The following is a 19,637-nucleotide window of genomic DNA, read 5'->3' on the forward strand; positions in this document are numbered from 1 at the left end:
CAAGCCTAATGGACACGATATGTTTACGGCACGTTCCTGATGTAAAACAGGACTACAGATCGCAGCAGGAGCACTACAAAGCTTCACATCTCGCTCTCCCTCTCTTTCTGCTCTCAGGTAGGGTTTCAGTTTGCCCGGAGAGAACAGGACACCTCGCTCTGTTTATTCCATCTCCGCGGGTGGTCGATTTTTCATTCCAGAAATAACCGGTACTAGGGCGCCCCCGGTGTATTTTCTGTACAGACGCCACTTTACACGACATCAAAGAGGGTGAGTGAATCACGCACAAACCCCTCTGCCTCTCTCTCTCTCTCTCACACACACAGTACTACCAGCTGCTCTGTAACTCAGTCACTGTCTCACTGAAACATCTTCAGCCACAGAAAACTTGTGCTGCTTTACTCAGGGAGGAATCACCGTCCCCGATTCAAAAAAAAAAAAGTTTTTAAACCTCATGTTAGGCATGGACACATCCCTGAACTTTTTGTAGGAAACTCGCCTCTATATACAACAGCTGTGTTATGACAGTGATTCACAAAAGCAATAGTGTAATAGTAAAACTACATTTGTGACATTTTTAATGACAAATTCGAAACACAAACATTCTACGATTTCTACACCCTGATAGCACATCAGACTTTTTTTTTTTTCTTCTCGGACTTTGTTAAAAACAATTACAAAACCATCAGCGATCAATTCAAGCAGATACACAAACTGTACTCAGTGTTTTTGTATGATTGTATCAAATAAACTGTGTAATATGAACTAACGTAATGGGTAAGTGTTTTTTATTGCCTTTCTACCGTACTTACAGACTAAACCAGAACAGAAAAAAAGCACGAGGACTTCACAATAAATAGGAAAATACATTTTGCCTGGCAAAATACCATAATCGACTTCTACGCTCCGTTCAAATATTTTACTGTACACCCGTGTTGGCTGCTACAATTGAATTACGTGATTTATTAAAAAAACAAATACATTAATCGATCATTAAATCGCCCCTATCCAAACACTAAAAGACGAGTGCTTCTTTAAACTTTTCTTTTCTTTTACTCTCAACAAGGGTCCTCCACAGTCTGAGAGGATGCATCCAACTCCTTTTTAACCTGAGAAGAAGGTTAAGTCATCAAAGGCCCGCCCCCTTACCCCCACGCCCTTGGCAACAGTCTTCTAGCAACAACATCTTTCCTTGTTTTTGTTTCCGTTGGCCTGTGATGTGATGTGTCACTCCCGGATCTTCTTTGAAACTTTCTTGGGAATAGCTCCCACATTTTTGACGTGAGATTGAATCATGTTTAATGTTGGGGGTTACGGGATGTTTTCCTGAACACACACAAAAAAAATGTTAAAAGTCTGTAAACTTTTGAGGGATCCTGCTGTGCTTCATCATTCAAGCTAAAGAGTGGACTGATTGTGTAGTTTGTGTTTTGTATGTGTAAATGTTTAAAAGCATGTATGTGTGCTTGTCTTTAACACAAAGAAGTATTTGATATCTGCATACTGTGAACGGTAGCAAGGCGAACAGGTCACCTCGGGGTGCCTCCACCATCAGCACCCAGCAGAAAGTCAAGAATCACACGAGTTGGCAAGTCAAAAAAAACAGCGAAGGCTTCGGCGTCGAAGTCCCGTTCTCCCTCTTTTCACCGAGAGAGATTGTCAGTGTTTCTTTTCTTTTTTCTTTTTTTTTAAAAAAGTGCTCCTTGAGGGGAGGGGTTGCAGGGTAGGGCGGCCTGTGGTCCAATCAGGACAGTCCATTCCTGTGGGATTCTTCAGACTGGGCGCTATAAAGACAAGATGGCAGCAAGGAGTATGAGGGCGGAGCTGAGCAGGACGACCGAAGTCTGGCACTGACCGGCGGAGTTGACATCCCTCCTAGATGGCTCTGGTGACTCGTGGCCGATGCCGTCTGAAGGGAAAGAGATAAAAATGATCAATCACAAGAAAAACCGCTGAAATATAAGAAATGAAGCGGTGCTTTTGTTCTCTCTCTGCATTAAAATGAGGAGGAAATTGGACACTGTGAGCAGGACTCCTCATGCTCTGTCTGGTATGTGCATAATGGTTCAGACAGGAATAAATGACACACATACAGTACACAACAAGGCTGGATTACCAGCCAGGTAAAACTGGCCTCTGCCTCCAGGGCCCTGACTTTCATATTAATCTTGCGTCAGCAGCTTTGTGGTAAATTGAATTACTGTAAATTTGCTGGGGCATATGCACCAGCGAAGCAGAATGTCAACTGAAATGAAAAGGGCCTTAAAGAGCAACATAACAACCATTATGAGTTTTAAACAGGCCCCCCTCACATATTAATAAAAGTGTAACCAAACACAGGCCCCACTGTCAAAATGTATGTAGTGTTTCTCCCTAAATATATATATATATATATATATATATATATATACACATATACATATATATATATATGTATATATATATATATATATATATATATATATATATATATATATATATATATATATATATGTATATATGTGTGTGTTAAAATGATTTTCCCAATAAAACTGTGATTAAAGAAATGGTTAATGAAATAGTTCATAGTAATTTTGGGAAATATTCTTGAGAGTTACGTGAGAAGATCGATTCAGCTGGTGTCCCTCAAGGCTCTGTTCTTGACCCTCTTCTGTTTTCTGTATGCTTGTCGTTCACTTTGAAGGCCTTAAACAGCCCTGCTCCTGAATATATTTATTATAATTGCTTTTTTCTAAATCTCTTCTTAAAACTTTTTTCTTTGTGAGAGCCCTCTGCAACGTTTGGGACATGTTTTAATTATGTTTTTATTACTTTTTATTTGACCTTATTTCTTAAATTTTTTGCACTCTCTGTACTCATGTCCTTTGATTTTACTCTCATTCTATCTTTCTTGTCTAGTTTTATTTCTTTTGGAAAGCACTTAAGAAAAGTGTTATAGAAATAAAGTTCGCCTGGCTCTGTCCAGTTTCCAGCCTTTCTTAAACTAAGCTAATCTCAGCCCCCATAGCATGTTTATCCGGCCATGACATATAAGTAAAATCCTACTGAATGTACTAAAAAAAAGCAATGTAGACACAGACATACAAATATTAACACACACAAAGGACAGAAAAATCATTGGTTTAGCGATCTATCAGCTGATAATGACTGAGCCATAGACTTGAGCTTATCAGTAGAAATGATCCACCTGCCAACAACCTACAATATTAACCCAGATGATCCAGGACATGCATTAGATAAACTTATTTATGCATCAGTAAATTAAGATGTGTGCATCTTTTTAACAGCCTGCCATGTAACAAATATTGCTGACTGTCATCAGCATAACAAAGGAATGAGTGTGATACTATATAATTTATTACATAAAAATAACCTATTTTGCAGTATTTGGTGTGTTTGCAGTACAAAAATGAAGACATTTTATGACATTTAGATTATCTATGCAACAAGTAAAGTCATGGAAAACAAATTTTCTTGTTTTCTTGTTGTTTAATTCTTAAATTCTTAAACTCTCAATAATATATATTCAAAAGTCATGATGTAAAAAATGAAGGAAAATTCTAAAGAAAATAAAAAGAAAAGATATTATCAGTTATGGGAAATAAAAATTATCTTCGCAACACACACACACACACACACACACACACACACACACACACACACACACACACACACACATATTAACATGCACTGTTTGTTCCCACCAACCTCTGGGTTCTAGGGAGTTGTGACTGTTGTCCTCAAAATCGCCCCCTTCCTGCACGCTCCCGGAGTTTTTCACACAATTGTCTTGGAAAAACAAAGAGGAGAGAGGATATGTGAAGATTAGAAAACTCCAGCGTCACTCGTCCACAGCCTGATCACAAGCTGCTGCACGACAGAATGGAGAACTGGGCAGAGCAGACACAACAATCTGTGACTCACTCGGAGGCCTGACGAAGACTTTGAGTCGGAGGCAGCTTCTTCTTCCCTTCTCGTCAGTGATGGAGGCTGTGGAAACACCACACAGCGTTAAGAATAAAACACTTAAACACTTTCCAGTTTCTAAGTACCTCCCTTGATCTAATCTGGGGCTGCATGGTTATGGTTTAAAAGGGCAGTCATCGTATTTTGCTCAATGAGATCATTATGAGTCATCCATCTTCAGAAACAAAACAGTTTTGTTTAGAGAAGATTAAATTACATTTTATTTCTACAAAATTGCCTTCACTTCTCAATTTTATTTTATAAACATACAGTATAAAGGAAACAGCTTTGAATGTACAAAGTAGGGACACAATATGTGATTCACCCACACAGACACACACACACACAAATTACACAAGTGTAATTTCAGAACCTTTCAATACATGGAATAAAATAATGAAAATTAAAACAACACATATTGTTTAACTGAGCACTGAGACTTCAGCTGGAAGTATATTGTTTAAAATTGGACCAAAATAGAGACACAAAATGCTAAACTGTGAAAAGAAATACAGTATAATTCATCCCTCTAGCATGATCTTGCATAAATCTGTGGCATTAACTTGTATTCATCACTTTTCATTAATTTATTTTTTGCCTGTTATCCAAAAAGAAAACCGACATGTCAGATTTTACAAAATGCATGTCTCTTTTCTAGTCTGGTGTAGCTGGGAAAAGTAGAGTTTTAGAGTTGTACAGGGGGAAAAAAATGTCCTGAAAATCAGGAGAAAAACAAGAGAATTATGATCCCGGGAGGAAATAGGGAGAGGGCAATGAAAAATGGGAGTCTCCTGGGAAAATGCTGGCAAGTATGAATGCAAGTCTTGGACTAGATGTTCGACCCCAACCGATCATAGATTGCCATGTCTCTGAGCCAAGTCACGACAAGAATTTCTGCCTCTATGATCACCAAAATCTGCATCCAGAACGGCAAAAATATTTTGTTGTCTGATTCCAGCATAAGTTTTGTGGTCTTAGTTCTGCAAATCCACTCAACATTTTGCATTCACATTCTCTGCACAGCTTCACCTGAGACCTCAACACTCTCCAAAATATACCTTCATTCATAAACATCCACGACGGAGTAGAAACATAGTCTCCAACAAGGTCGATTGTTTCTTCATCAGAGGTACTCCACACACATCTCCTTTAAATACAATCTGCAGAGCTTTATCTCGCCCCCTGAACTTCCCTCCCATCCTGATGTGAAACGCTCCATATTTTATGATATGAAACAACTCAATGTCACCCTCATATTTCCAAGTCTAATTTGGCCAGGGGCAGTCATTTCTGCAGATGTGTGTCATGCTGTTTCGCTCACCTACGAAATCTCATTTCCTCTGTTTCCTGATTGTGAAAGGCAGTCATTAAAAACTTTTTTTTTTTTTTATCGTTGGGTTGCTGTGATTGTTTTGCAGAGCTACCAAAGCTAATTAGTTTTCAAGTAGTGCTGGGGACCAAGTAGCTAATAGAGCACTGAGGGTGTCTCCAGCTGTGATGAATGACTTCAACTTCTGTCTGCACTTTTGTCAAGAATATTTTCATGTTTTGTCTGGCTGTGTGTTCATCGAGCTTGGGGAGTAATGGATTGCATATAACTGGATTACATTATCAGGACACCAAAAAAAGGTAATTGTTACCTATTAGAGCTACAAAAAATGTAATCAGATTGCAGATACATTGATAAACTGGGAATATTAGCAGGATTGAAATTAAAATAACAGTTTTGAGAGACATTTTAAAATAAAGAACAACATGTACAGTGTGCACACATTACAACAATTCAAGAGTCTTACAACAACACTCAGTGAAACCATAGTGCATAAAATTAATTTCCGATTGATTATCATAACCTCTAGTGAAAAAATGCTTCCCTGGGTGTAAATTTTGCATCATTTTGTCTTTAAATCAGTAAAAAAACAGTTGCCTTCAGCTGTGACAATACTGTAATTGTCTAAGGACTCAACATCTAATTTAAAGAAGGGAAGACCACCTTCTAATGTTAGCTACACAGACCAGCTGCTAACGTTAGCTACACAGACCAACTGCTATCATTAGCTGCACAAATGTGCTAATGTTAGCTACACAGACCAACACTAAAACTAGCTACACAAATCAACTACTAACATTATCTACACAGACCAACCGCTAACATTAGCTACACGGACAATGTGCTTATGTTAGCGACACAAACCAACACTTAAGTTAGCGACACAAATCGACTCCTAATGTTAGCTACACAAAACTGCTAACTTTAGCCACACAGACCAACTGTTAAAGTTTACTACATGGACCAAACTGCCAACGTTAGCTACACAGACCAACTGCTACCACTGATGTTAGCTACCCAGAACAACTGCTAACATTAGCTACTCAAAACACTTGCTAAGTTATCTACACAGACCAGCCACTAATTTTAGCGACACAGAAATCCAATTAGCTAGCTAACCTGTCAGTACTATTGCTACCACTAGAAAATATTTTAGAACTGTAGGTGGAGATGCTGATGATGAGGATGTTGTGTGGGATTAAGTTTATGTCAGTTTACTTTAAGTGTGAGTGGAAAGTAATCAAGTTACTTGACTTCCCCAGCCCGGATCTTACAATAGATTTTCTCTTTTTCAGACTTTTCCTCATGGTTGTTGATACCTTGACCATTTGTCATTTCCTGCCTGTCTCTCAAACACACACTTGCACACACTTGCACACACACACACACACACACACACACACACACACACACACACACACACACACACACACACACATAGCCTTAAACGCGTCTGTATGTTTCGTGACTGTGTGTTGGGTATGTATACATGCATGTATGTGGTTTCCTAAGTATGTGCATCTGTCCACAGACACTCTTCTATCCTTTCACCCAGACACTCCATGTGATGCATTCAGGCCCAGCGGTGAATTCCCGATAAAAGTAAACCTTGTCACTGTTTCCACTGTCGCCGATGACTCCAGCTCTTATTTCAAAAGCCACTTTATCAGATACCGTGCGGCTGTGAGAGGAGATAAAAATCATCTTTAAAACTTCACCATGAGAGGGATATTGGGATTGAAGCAGCAGAGGAGGGAAATAAACGAGAGAGAAACGGTGTCAATCATGCTGCTTCTGTCTGTGTCAGCGGGTATCGAGTAACTTACCTCACACCCCGACAGAGGCTGGAACAGACGGGAGAACTCACCGTCTCAGTTTCTGTCTCTGAACTCGACTGGCCAAAAACCCTGTCTTTCCTTTTCTTTATGCTTCTCATGCACCTTCTGTCTCTGTTTCCTTGGCTGTCTTTATTTCTCTTTACTTTGTTCAACTCCTATAAAAAGTGTACTTCTGCACTCTTGCACGAATGTCTTGACAGATAGATATATCAAGACACATTACAAGACAGAAGAAAGAAACCATTGTCCCAAGCTCCCATCTAGGAAGTTTTATCAGTCCAGCAACAATCAATTATTTTTGTTATCAAATAATCTCTTGATTTTTTCTTGATTAAATTATAAAATTGCTTTTGTGTCTACAAAATGAAAGTAACAAGTTCGTAAGTCCAAGGTGACGTCTTTAAATTGCTTATTTTGTCGGACCAGTGGCTAATAAGCCAAACGTATCTTATTTACAATTATAATAAACTGAGAAAAGAAGCAATTTCTCTCTTCTCAGAATGTGGACGTGGCAAATGTTAGGGACTATGACTTCATAATTGATACATTTTCTGTTTTTTAATTAAACAATGAATCACTTGACCATTTCAGCACTAATACAGATCCATTTGGGTAGGTTTGATGAACACTTATAATTGTGGTTAAAAGAAATTGCCAGATGCTATTTGCACCCAGGTGTAAATAGCCAACCATACTATTTGCACCCAGGGTGGAATGGCCAAGGTGGCTATTTACACCCACCCAGCATGGTAGAGACAAGCACCCAGGTGGCGGTAGCCAACGATGCTATTTGCACCTGGGGTGGAATAACCAATGTGGCTATTTACACCCACTTAAGGTGACAGAGACAAGCACCCAAGTGTCATACCCAGCAATGTTATTTGCACCTGAGGTATAAGTAGTCACATGACAGAGACAAGAGCACAGGTGTCCATAGCCAACACTGTTATTTGCATCCTGGGTGAACTGAGCCAGTGTCGCTATTTACATCTGCATGGCAGAGACAAACCATAATCTTTTGCTAAACATTACCAAGTAATTTTGTTGCCTACACCTCACCAAAGTGTGACTGAAAATATTAATATAAAGCACCTGAAAATGAGTAAAAAAGTCTAAAAATTAAATTTCAACACTGACTTTTAGTTTCATATTGGATTCAAACTCTGGTCAACATTTGATAAAACTGGCATGTTAATGTTAATATTGTATTTAACCCGTTCATCCACCACCTCCTATCTACAGAGAATCTGTTGCTCTTTATAGCTAAAGAGTATAAATAGCCAAATAGCTGCCATGTGACTATTGTCACCACTGGCTATTATTACTATTTTAAAATTGACAGTAAAATAGTCCTAGAAACAACACACAGTCACTAAATCAGTGAGCAAGATATATTAAACTGCAGGTAACCATAGCAACATGACATATGCCTCACACTACATTGCAATTAACTCACAGCTGAACCAGACACACTTTAAACTGACTCACAGTATGTTAGATGGCAACATATTGAAATCGCAGTTCTCAGCTGCCATGACGAACAAGCTGTTCTCAATATTGTCATGAAGAACATACTGCTGCTAACATTCAAAACACAGGCAGAGAAAATCCAAAACTGTTGACGGATTTATCTCTGGAATTTTGGTGCTGGGTATAAAAGCCTGCTATGCATAATTCAGATACAATTGACATAAACAATTGTAAGTTGTCCAAAGTCCAGATTCCAAGACTTTCCATAGGTGCACCAGGCAAATTTGTTGGCCAATCAGCAGTGGACATTCACAGGAGACATAATGCATTAGCAGTAACAGCAACAGTGTCTGCACTTGTCTTCAATTGTAAAAAGGCAGAATTAAAAGTATAAAACTGCTGTAGAAATGTGGAAAAAAAACACAGCCTCCGGAGGAATGAAACACAGCTGCTCTTGTTTTCCTTTGGTAAGTGATCATGATAGAAGCAGCACCCTAAGGTGTCATTTATCAGGAGATCGTGTCATATATTATCTCTTATGTGTTACAGGCAACTTGCTTTTGCTTTGATGTGGTATTTCTTAAGTTTTTAATGTGCAGACTGACAGAACACCCTGAGAAATAAAGGCCCTAACTAGAACCATAAAGGGATTTTTGGCTTGTCCCCAACCATGAAGCTTTCTTGGTTCATGGTAGAACCTTTTATAAAGGTTCCACTTAGAACTCCTTCAGAGAGTTCTACCTAGAACCATCTGTAACTGGTTTCACATTGAACCCCCTAAGGGAGCTTCTATAGAGAACCCTTCTAAGGTGCAGTGGTCCCACCCAGAACCCTCTCTGGGGGTTCTATCCAGACCCTTTCCACTTTCCACAACCTTCTAAGGGTGCTAACAAGAATTCACCCAGGGAGTTCTACAAGAACATTTTTATTCCAAGGCTTTTGCACTTTTTTTTGCACAGGGGGTTTGACTGAGAACCTTTGTATATTCCATGGGTTTTATCTAGAACCCACCCAGAGAGTTTTATGAGAAACCCTTTTAAATGTTTTATACTTCAAGGGATTTATCTACAATCCACTCACAGGGGTTCGACTGGGAACCTCTTTATAGTCCATAGGTTTTATCTAGAACCCACCAAGGGAGTGGTATGAAGAACCCTTTTTATGTTGCAGGGTTTCTGTCCAAAACACACCCGGGTCTTTCTACTGAGAACCCTCTCCACAAACCCTTAGTCTTACAAAGAACCAAAAATCATACATGTACCATCAAAAGCAAATGGTTCTGGGTAGAAACTCAGCCCCTCAGCAGGAATCTTTATGTCTAAGAGTATACATGCTCTCAGTTTTCAGTACTTCTGGCTTACTTGCTGTGGTATGTTACACATTTCATTTATTTAGTGTTATTTGTCAGGTCACCTCTCCTGTGTGAGATGTTCTTTAGATGAGCGGAGGTTCCTTCATCCTCAGTGTTGTCTTGTTTGTTAGTAAAATGTTCTCATTGCAGACATCAACACTGCAGAATCATTTTTTTCTTTTCTCTGTTTGTCTACCATTTCTCAGTCTGATTCTTTATCTGTCTCTGACATTGTGTCACACTGTCTTTCATCTCACTTTCTCACCCTCTTTCTCTCCCTGTACTAACAACTCCTCACACATTCCAACACACGGGCACACGCACACGCATACAATTACCCAACAGTCTCTGCTCCGCTCTCTCATGTCTGCCACTGAGGTCAGAGTCTGGGTTTTCTGTCCTCGAGCAACACAGCCATGCTTCACCATGACTGTAACTCCAGCTCTGCCTTGCAACTCTAGACCCAGCCTGACTCAGGTCATCTGCCCGCCGCCTCACCATGACAACGGGACGGCGGTAAACCCACCTGGTCACACGCTCAGGCACATGTTTACACGTTCAGTCATGTGCTGCGGGACCCGTGACCGTCACGATCACACATCCGGCCCTGGCGACACACATCGCGGATCACTAGACGGGCTGGGAATGCGTGTAAGGCCGGGCTTTGGTGTGACTGTGAGGTGAATTAGACAGATCCTGATATAAATACTCTGGGATCAGATGTTTTTCTTGTGATGATCGGTTTATCTTGGGGAACAAAGCCTTTTGTCTTCGCCTCAGCCGCGAGAAGCTAAAGGGGAACCGTCGGGGCGCTGTGCTGGCGGGGTTCATGTCATTATCGATGTAGATCTGCGCTGGCTGTACAGAGCGGGACCCAGGCGTTTGAAGCGCGAGGGCTTTACAGGGAGACAGTCATCTCTCTCACACAGGGAGAGCCAGACTCTCAACTGTCTCCTCTGAAAATTGGATTTCTATCCCCTGAGATTAGGATCAGGCTTTCCCCGCTCCACTGAGGCTCTATTAGAAAAACATGCCGCCCTCTGAGGCCACGAGAAGCTCGCGGCGCAGGCCCAGTCGTCATCTCCGTGACCTTTGACCTTCCAGGACCGGCCACAGCACTGATCCCACACCCGGGCGGCTTTCCTCTGGGTGTTTGTCCGCCTGCCAGACGGGCATGCCCTCAGCCAACCGCAGGTGTCATGCATTTGACGTGGCCCCACCCCCCTCTTCCACCCTGCCTGGGGCGAATGACGATCATCCAGAGGAGGACAAAGGAGTGTCTGTCCTCACTGAGACAAGCAGACATGAACCCCCCTTCAATGTGTCATTTACATGTCCACCTAACAGATTCCCAAAGCATATTATATGTTCGACACTGGTATTAACTATCAGCTATTGTTAGGTTTTGTTAGAGCAAGAAACAGAACATGCTATTTGACACTCATACCAACAGCTGATAAAACAGTTTTACTGTAAGCAGCATAATGTGGATGATGCTGCTGGGAAAAAAACAAGAATCCATCTGTAAAAATGTGTTTTTTCATGTGTGAAAACAATACTTGTTTTCTTACTGACGTCAATAAGCTTCAAGGTTCCAAGACAGACTCATGAAAAAAGTCATTTAACGCAAAGAAAAATAATACAAAATGAAGGCTCAAGAAGTAACTTTTTTTTGGGGGGGGGGTTATTTGTTTTTTTTTGCAGAGACAATATGTGAGCTGACTGGTAATCGGGACACCTTGAGGCTTGCTAGACATGACAAGTACAGAATATAAGTAACAGCATTAGAAAATACATTGCTCTTAAAAGTCAAAGGTTCAAGCCTCTAGGAATAAAAACTTTTTTCGGTACAAGGAAAATGTAACCATCAAGCCTAAAATTCTGTAGGTGCACCGCAAACAGCGAGCTAAAGCTAAGGATTGTAGAAAACTAATAAAATATTCAGCAACTTAAAGCTGAACTAATCAATATAGAGTGCTGCAGGGATGACGCATTTTTGTAGGCCGCCTCAGAGGTATTTTTTTTTTTGGAGGGAGCTTTGGTTCCCTCAAATCAAAAGTTTTTAAGTTTTGTTCAGCCAGATAATAATAATAATCCTCACAAACAAACACACATTTATGACTTTTGAAACATTAATACAATCACCACAAGTAAGAAGCTAACGAAATACACCAAGGTTGCATAACGTCACGTCACCACCACTAAGTGACTAGTGTTCGATGTGTGACAGTTACATTTCCCAGACAGAATATGTGGTTGCGGTTGCCACCTGTCCCATAGCATACCATATTGTCCCATACTGAATGTAAAATGTAGTGTCCCTTAAAGAATCAGTACAGGACATGATTGATGATTGATGATGTCTTGTATTTTTGTGCACACCCTGCATATACTATGTTGTCATATGACATGAGAAATAATAAAAAAAACGTGTTTCATGAGACATAGCTGGGAATTATTAAATCGGAATTTATGGAAGAGGATGTCACCTAGAATGTCCCTTAACATCGTCATTGTGTCCCTTATTTTTCCACATTGAAGGCATTTAGCCATTTGTTTAGCAACCACCCTTTTTCTTTCAGGAGTTTATACTTACATATTTACATTTACTGACATATTTTATGTTGTATAACAAAATGCGAAAATCTCTTCAGCTTGTGTTGACCACAGACGAGGGAACTGGAAGTGCTAACATGCTAACTCATTTCTAGTTTTTAGGACTCATTCCTGAAAGACTATACTACCAAACTGACAGTGGATGAAATTACTGTGTGCAATGTGCACAAGCTAGTAAAGAGGATGCTACAAAGAATTAGCACTTTGCTGTTCCCCTCAGCTCGATGAAGCATTAGCTTCTTTTAGCTTGTAATTTAGTTTTTTTTAGCCCACAACTTTACTATTCTGCTTCATTCCCATCAGTCTTTTTTTTTAGCTGCACAATGGCAGTTATTTTCAGTGAAAACTCTTTGACGAACCCATTGCACACTACCTGACCAGCACCAAATGGCAGACAAAGTTAATGACTAGCTAACGTGACTATAGCATAGTAGCATTTAGCAGTTAGATATTTCCCTCTGGAGTTAGAGAAGAGAGAGAATATTGGACTTGTGTTCATTAGGTGACTAAAAACACAGCTATAAATGGGTGCTAATGTTGCTCAATGTCTGCTAGATGTGTAAATTCTTTGCAAACACTTTATTAAAGAATGTAGTATCATATGACAATGTTGTTTTTAGCTCCGTCAATGTAAATCACTACGCTTTCAGAGTTTGGACCAAAGTTAGATGAATGCAGCAACCGCATTGTGTTGTTCAGAATTGCAACACCGAAGTGTTCTGACTTTGCCACCGATTCTGACTAGCTTCTTCACAGCAACAGCAGCTGAGGCTCATGGGTATTGTAGTATTTAGAGCCATTCATAACACCAAAACAGGTGAAACTATGTGTAGGAACACAGAGGTTACTATACAAATGGGAATTTTTCGGTTTACATAATTCCAGCAGCAGCAGCAGCTCTTCTTTCACACTACACAGCTCTATACAATGTGAGGACAAATATGGGTATTATATGAAATGTTCTGACTGGCTTCAGTATTTTCCCTCAGGTGTCTCTGTCTTTTGTTATTTCATCCTGTGCTCAGATCCCGTGTTCTCAGCGGGAAAAAAAAGTGTCTTTGGTGAACAAGGATCTGATAGATGAGTCATGAATCGGAGTCAGCGAGAGATAGTCCATATGGCCTGAAACTGCTCGGAGCCATATGGACTGTCTCTCTGCCTGTCTCCCTCTCTCTGTAGATGATCAATCATCATCAAAAACTACAAGAACATCATCTTCACTCAGTTTCACATCAAACAGAGCTGACTGAACAAATGAAGGATAATTAAGCAACCTATGACTTTTCTTATCAACGTCCAGCGCATTGCAACAACATCAACAATTCTCTGGCATGACCAACAGCAGATTACAATTTTCCCAAACAACGCAATGGAGTCAAGCCGATTACCCAATGGATACAGAGATCCAACAGAAACTTTTAGTGAAGGGTAATACATCTCAATACAAAACCCTGCAACAAAAATACAGATTTGGATTTTTGGTTCAACTCTCTGATGACGCTAAGATCCCAGATGCTCGTCTGGAACACCATCCAAGGTCAGCAAGGCTAAGAAAATGTGTTGAAAGACAAACACATTCTCCTAACCTAACTACTTAATCATATAAAAAATATATATGCCAGTGACACTTTCCATAAATTTTATGTCTATAATGCATTATAAGCATATTCACAAGACATTATAATGCATTTTAAGGCGTTACAAAACTTAATGGCTATAATCATGCATGACTACTTGTAACAAAGTTTATTAAGTTTGTTAAGTGGGAAACGTAATGCATGACAAACTATGACAAGGTTTATAAATGTTAAAAGTGGTGAACATGATGCATTATAATTATAAGCACAGCATTTCACTTCAGACAATTGCTATAACCTCGTACAGTGCTGTCACTTTACATAATGCTCACAAAGTCAGGTTATAGCATATTATTGATCTTCAGAAGACATTATTGCATTCAAGAAACTTAAAATTTACAATCTGTTATATGTTAGAATCTGATGATATGTTATATAAGTTCTCTATGTGTCTTTATAACTGGCTAAGGTTAGGGTAGTTATAATGTGCTGTGTCACCCAGGCCTCAGATTATTCTTTCAATCACTGTTGTGGCTTTGGCATGGAGATATGAAACATTATGAATGTTGAACATCATGTCCACCACTTATAATACTTCATAAACCTTGATATAAGTTGTCATGCAGGATTACAAGCATTCATAAAGACTTGTGTGTCATAATGCATCATAGACACGACCTTTGTAGAAAACACAGTGCTGTCACTGTACTTAAAGTCATGCTATAGAATGTCATCTGTGTTTATAAGACAATATTCCTTTTCAGAAACATTTATAATTATTTATTTATAGTTATTTATGTAACCCAGGACTCAGATTCTTCTTTCAACCACTGTTGTCTTTTTTGCATGGTGACATAAAGCATTATGAATGCCTAACTTTTAAAACATTATGTCTACCACTTACAATATTTTATAAACCTTGTTAAAAGTTGTCATGCATGATTATGAAAAGTTTTCTAAAGCCTTAAAATGTCTTATAATGGCTTATGAATGTGCTAATGATGCATTATAGACATGACCTTCATAGAAGGTGTTACCAATCATCCTTGTGATCTTAAAGTTCACTGATCTTTGATACAAATTCATAGAACTTCAGTTTTGCTTCTAATGAAGTTGAAAAGTTTTCAGATGTGTCAAGATGTAATTTAAAGGGTTAAATCAATGACCGGCTAACACATACTAAATCCTGATGTGCATTTCAACATAACAAAACATCCTCTGAGATTGGATAGAGGAGCCAAACTTTAATTTATTTTCTTTGGGAATTTAGAGTTTCAGGCAGCTTTCCGAAACACCTGCTCTCGATCTGGAGGCAAGGCTGATAAGCTGAACCAACTCTGTAAAAGTATGGAGAAACGTTCCCCATACTTCCCCTACCCTGTAGAGTCTCCTTGGATTTGATATCTTATTATGTACTTTGTTGCAATGCCAAGGTTGTGCTCTCTTTTCACTGACTCTTGCACTTCTCACTACTGGTTCCTGCTAACTATAAAGTTCCTCTGACCGATGTTACCTAAATACCGAAAATCTACCGTGGAGTGCACTGTATCTCATTTAGTCCCTCTCTTCTGGCCCTGCAGGGCACTGACTTCACTTATGAAAACACGACTTCCCAGCTGTTTGTTTTGCTGTGTCTTCTCACGAGGAGCAGAAAGCTGAGCTCAGCCAGTCAGAAACAAAAGACACTTCAGAAGCGACCTCAACAGTAGAGATGTTTTGCTCCCTCTGGCTTGTATTTTGGCTTGGCCCTCAATCCAAGGTATTGCAAAATAAAACACAAACATTGGTAATGTCTTTTCGTAAGATTCCAAGATAAAATTTATATGTTCACATCAATATTGTGATGAAACTTCCAGTTAAAGCTGGGTGTCACTGTAAATCTCTCTATACTACTTTTGATGGGATACCCACGTTTCAGTATTGACACCAGAACAATACTTTTGAGGGAACCTTACTTTGCTATATATGAGAAAAAATATTTTTCATTTAACTAGAAAAGCCAAAATTGTCAAATGATAACTTTTTTAACACAAAAAGCTGTCCAATAACTTTTCCAAAATAAGAAAATTTGCAAAATGTTGATTTAAATGACTAATTATCTGATCAAAAACCACAAATCTAACTAAATATTCATGGCCAACTTTCAGAGGCTAAGCAGTATGGACAAATTCCTGTCTGTATCAAAAGTACAATCATTTGTGTAAATAACACATCAAGGTAAGATCATACTCACAGATATAATAATACTCTCTGCCAGGGCGGAATTCGAAGCCTAAGGAGAACGGAGTGAAGAGCTGGAACTTCTCAGAGAACTTCAGCGGTCCGTTCGGCGACAGAGGCCTGTTGCACTCCCAGCGTTTGAAGCCCTTGGCGGTGTGGTCGCAGGAGCTGTAGCCGTCGTAGTTCACCATGTAGAGGATGTAGCGCTCAGCCCGCTCGTCGGAGACCGGCCCGACGTAGTGCGGACAGTACACATCAAGGTAGTCGTTGATGCAGACGTCGATGTGGTAATCGCCCCGGTAAAACCTAGAAGAAAGAGAAAGAAAAGAGAAATTTGAATATATAGCAAGTGGTTTCAAAGCTGCGTGAAAATACCAATGGTAGGGCAAGTGTCAAACCTTCATGAGCAAATTACAAGTCATTTGCAAGTCTTTCAGGTACTTTAATGCAAAGTCTTTATAGTTAAATCTTCACTCATGGGATAGTACCTTCCAAAGGTACAGGAACTTTGGGGGTGGGGCTTGCAGGACTGACCATTTCTGATTGGTCGAGGTCGCATTTTATTTCAGCCAATTTTTTTTAATCCATAGCTGTAAAACAGTTTGTTATTCAATGTGCATATCAACACAGAGTTACAAAAGAAAGCATACTACAACAAAGTGCAGGTCTTATATCGAATAGCTGCATGCAAATGGGATGTAAAAACAACAGTCCCGTTTTCCTAAATCAGCGGGCTAATTTGCCTAATTTTCAGGGTCTTTAGACTGCGGTGGATACGCTGACAAGATCAGGCTGAAGGCACCTTCTAGTTTCTTGAAAAGCAGTTCCTGGGACTAGAAGTTCCAGATACGTTGGGTGGAAACACAGCTAAAGTCAGGTACTTATTTCCAACACTTAAAGGTGACAGGAGGGAGCTTTTGACGACTAGTAATGCATTTTGGAGAGTAATACTGAAAATAAGCAGGACACCTTTAAAAGACTAGTACTTTGGATTTAGTGACATCTAGCAGTGATGTTGTGGATTGCAATCAATTGAATATTGCTTGCCTCATCCTCCACAAAACTCTTACAAAATGTCAAAGACTGTTATCTAGTACCAGTGTTTGGTGTGTCTGTTCTGAGCTACTGTAAAAACATGGCAGCTGCACCCTCTGTGGATATAAACAGGCCATTCTACGTTTAACCCCCCAGCCCCCCTCCCACAAATGAAAACATACTTGTCATAATCAATTTCTGCTGTATTCTGCCAATACATCTCTGCATATTGCACCTTTAAATTTGCAGCTCTGAAAGGTACATTAATGAAGTCATGTTTGCATTTACACCAGAGAAGCATGTGACCACTTGTGCTTACATGACTGAATTTAACTGTGTTTATAATCCACACTGTGGGAAGTTTTCCTCACGTCAGCAATAACAGTAACATGATTAATCTATATATTATTGGTGAGGTGATTGTTCTACATGTTTACATGCATACATTATTCCCTCAAGACCATCATATAGGATCATGTGATCACTGGTCCTGACCTTTATTTATTTACCCAGTGAAAAAGAGCTGAGCGTGCACGCTCTCTCTGCAGCAGCCTGCTTTGTGTTTTCTCCACATTTAACACTTAGATCCCCTGAAGCAGTGCTTTGCTCAAGGGTACAATGGTGGCAGCTGTTTAAATGGGAAGATAGTTACTGTTGATTTGTTCGGGGAGTCTCTAGCCATCATGCGTCCTTGATGATGCGTTCTCCAAAGAGTTATGAGCACTCCAACACCTGATGACAAGAGCTGAGGCCGCAGCTGAAGAAAAAGTTCGGAAACTGAGGCCGGACTATGAGAGACGCATCCAGGCTCCTCTGGTTTTGTTTACAGGATCTCATCACGTCAGTCTCGATCATCTTCAGACTCACCCCAATCCCCCCGCAACACACCCGCCCTGGCAGAAGCCTCTCACGACACACGCTAGTCAGTCCTAAGCCATATATCAATGTTGGTGCTCAGCAGCGATGACTTATGCTGGTGCTGAAATTAAAGTCCCCTAGCGTTACAGGGCTAATCCCCTGGTTAGCATGTGTCTTTAGCAGCTTTAAGAGGATCCCTCTGTAGAATGAGATTTTCATTAGCCCAATATGACAGCTTGATGTAGGAGCCCCTTGTGGAATCTCCGAGTCTGGGAAAATGAGGCCTGTTCTCAAGCCCTCGCCTTGAAACACCCCCTCGATTTCTCGCCTGGTGTTTACTGTAAACTGAGCGGACAAGAGAAAAGGGGAAAAAGTGCAGCGGCGAGATATGCCAGGTATTCATTCCAGAGCAGAGTGATTGGAAACACATATTCCCATAGGCGCCGTATAAGGTTGCATTTGTGAGGCTTTTAGCGGAGACAGATTAGGCTTGGACAGCCGGCTGCTTGTGTCTCCATAGCTGCTAATGGCCCGCGGTTCAGTATCACTGACATACTGCGGATGTCTTCAATACTCCACCTCTGTTCATTGACACAGCGAGGGCCGTCAGGGGAGACAGGCCAGAGACCGTGTTGGAGCATGCAGCAGGCTGATGATCCGATACGGGTGAACTCGCCAGGGGGTTGCACCCTGACGTGTCCAGCGGGCCTGGCTGCCCCACAGATCAGATATTACACCTACTCTCGCTCTCCTGCTGGAGCTGGGAAGGGAAGCAGCAGTCAGCTGATGTGAGGCCAGGTGAGACAGGGAGAGAGGGTGGTGGTGGTGGGGGTGAGGTGCAGCTGTTGGCACTGACGCGTACATGTCGGGGCTTCGGGAGGCGTGAGCAGCATAAAGGGAGGTGTGCGTCGGCTGTGGCCTGCTGGGGGTATCAGGTTGTCATTACACAGATTGTAAATGTGCTGCAGGATTAGTAGCCGTCCTACTGGGTTTGCAGCAGCCACAAACGAGCGGATGTGTGTGTGTGTACGTGACAGTGGAGTGTGTGGGTGTCTTATGACATCAGTAGCCACACTGTAAAAAAAAAAAAGTTCAGAAAACTCATAAAGCTCAACTAAATATTTAAGCTTGGAATCAAACTCAGATTCTTAAATGAGCAATTCCTATTATATTTATTGTAATAAATTATAAAATGACCATGAGATGCCTCAGAGCTTAAGGAAATGATTAGAAATACTAGCTTCTAAAACAGTTTTTGAAATACAGAATTTGTTGTGTTTCTAAATTGAGTTTGCCCCCTTCTCCCCAGACTTGAGGAGGTTCAGGCAGGTTGCACAAATAATGCAGGAGTGGAAGACGAATGCAACACTAAAATG

General features: G+C 40.4%; 1 protein-coding gene across 1 annotated transcript in view; it reads right to left on the bottom strand.

Moving 5' to 3' along the window:
* Positions 1-561: 561 nt before the first annotated feature.
* The window catches only part of LOC146308122 (ephrin-A5b-like), a 98,673-nt gene continuing 79,597 nt past the window's right edge, over positions 562-19,637 (bottom strand). The window contains exons 2-5 of the mRNA XM_084745499.1: positions 16,382-16,674; positions 3,925-3,990; positions 3,709-3,789; positions 562-1,909 (exon numbers count right to left, since the gene is read on the bottom strand). Coding sequence (XP_084601625.1) covers positions 1,785-1,909; positions 3,709-3,789; positions 3,925-3,990; positions 16,382-16,674 — 565 coding nt within the window. The 3' untranslated portion in view covers positions 562-1,784. The remainder of the gene's footprint in view (positions 1,910-3,708; positions 3,790-3,924; positions 3,991-16,381; positions 16,675-19,637) is intronic.

Source organism: Lutjanus erythropterus, chromosome 20 (assembly GCF_056507025.1).
Source record: "Lutjanus erythropterus isolate fLutEry1 chromosome 20, fLutEry1.hap2, whole genome shotgun sequence".
In the NCBI taxonomy this organism is placed as follows: Eukaryota; Metazoa; Chordata; class Actinopteri; order Lutjaniformes; family Lutjanidae; genus Lutjanus; species Lutjanus erythropterus.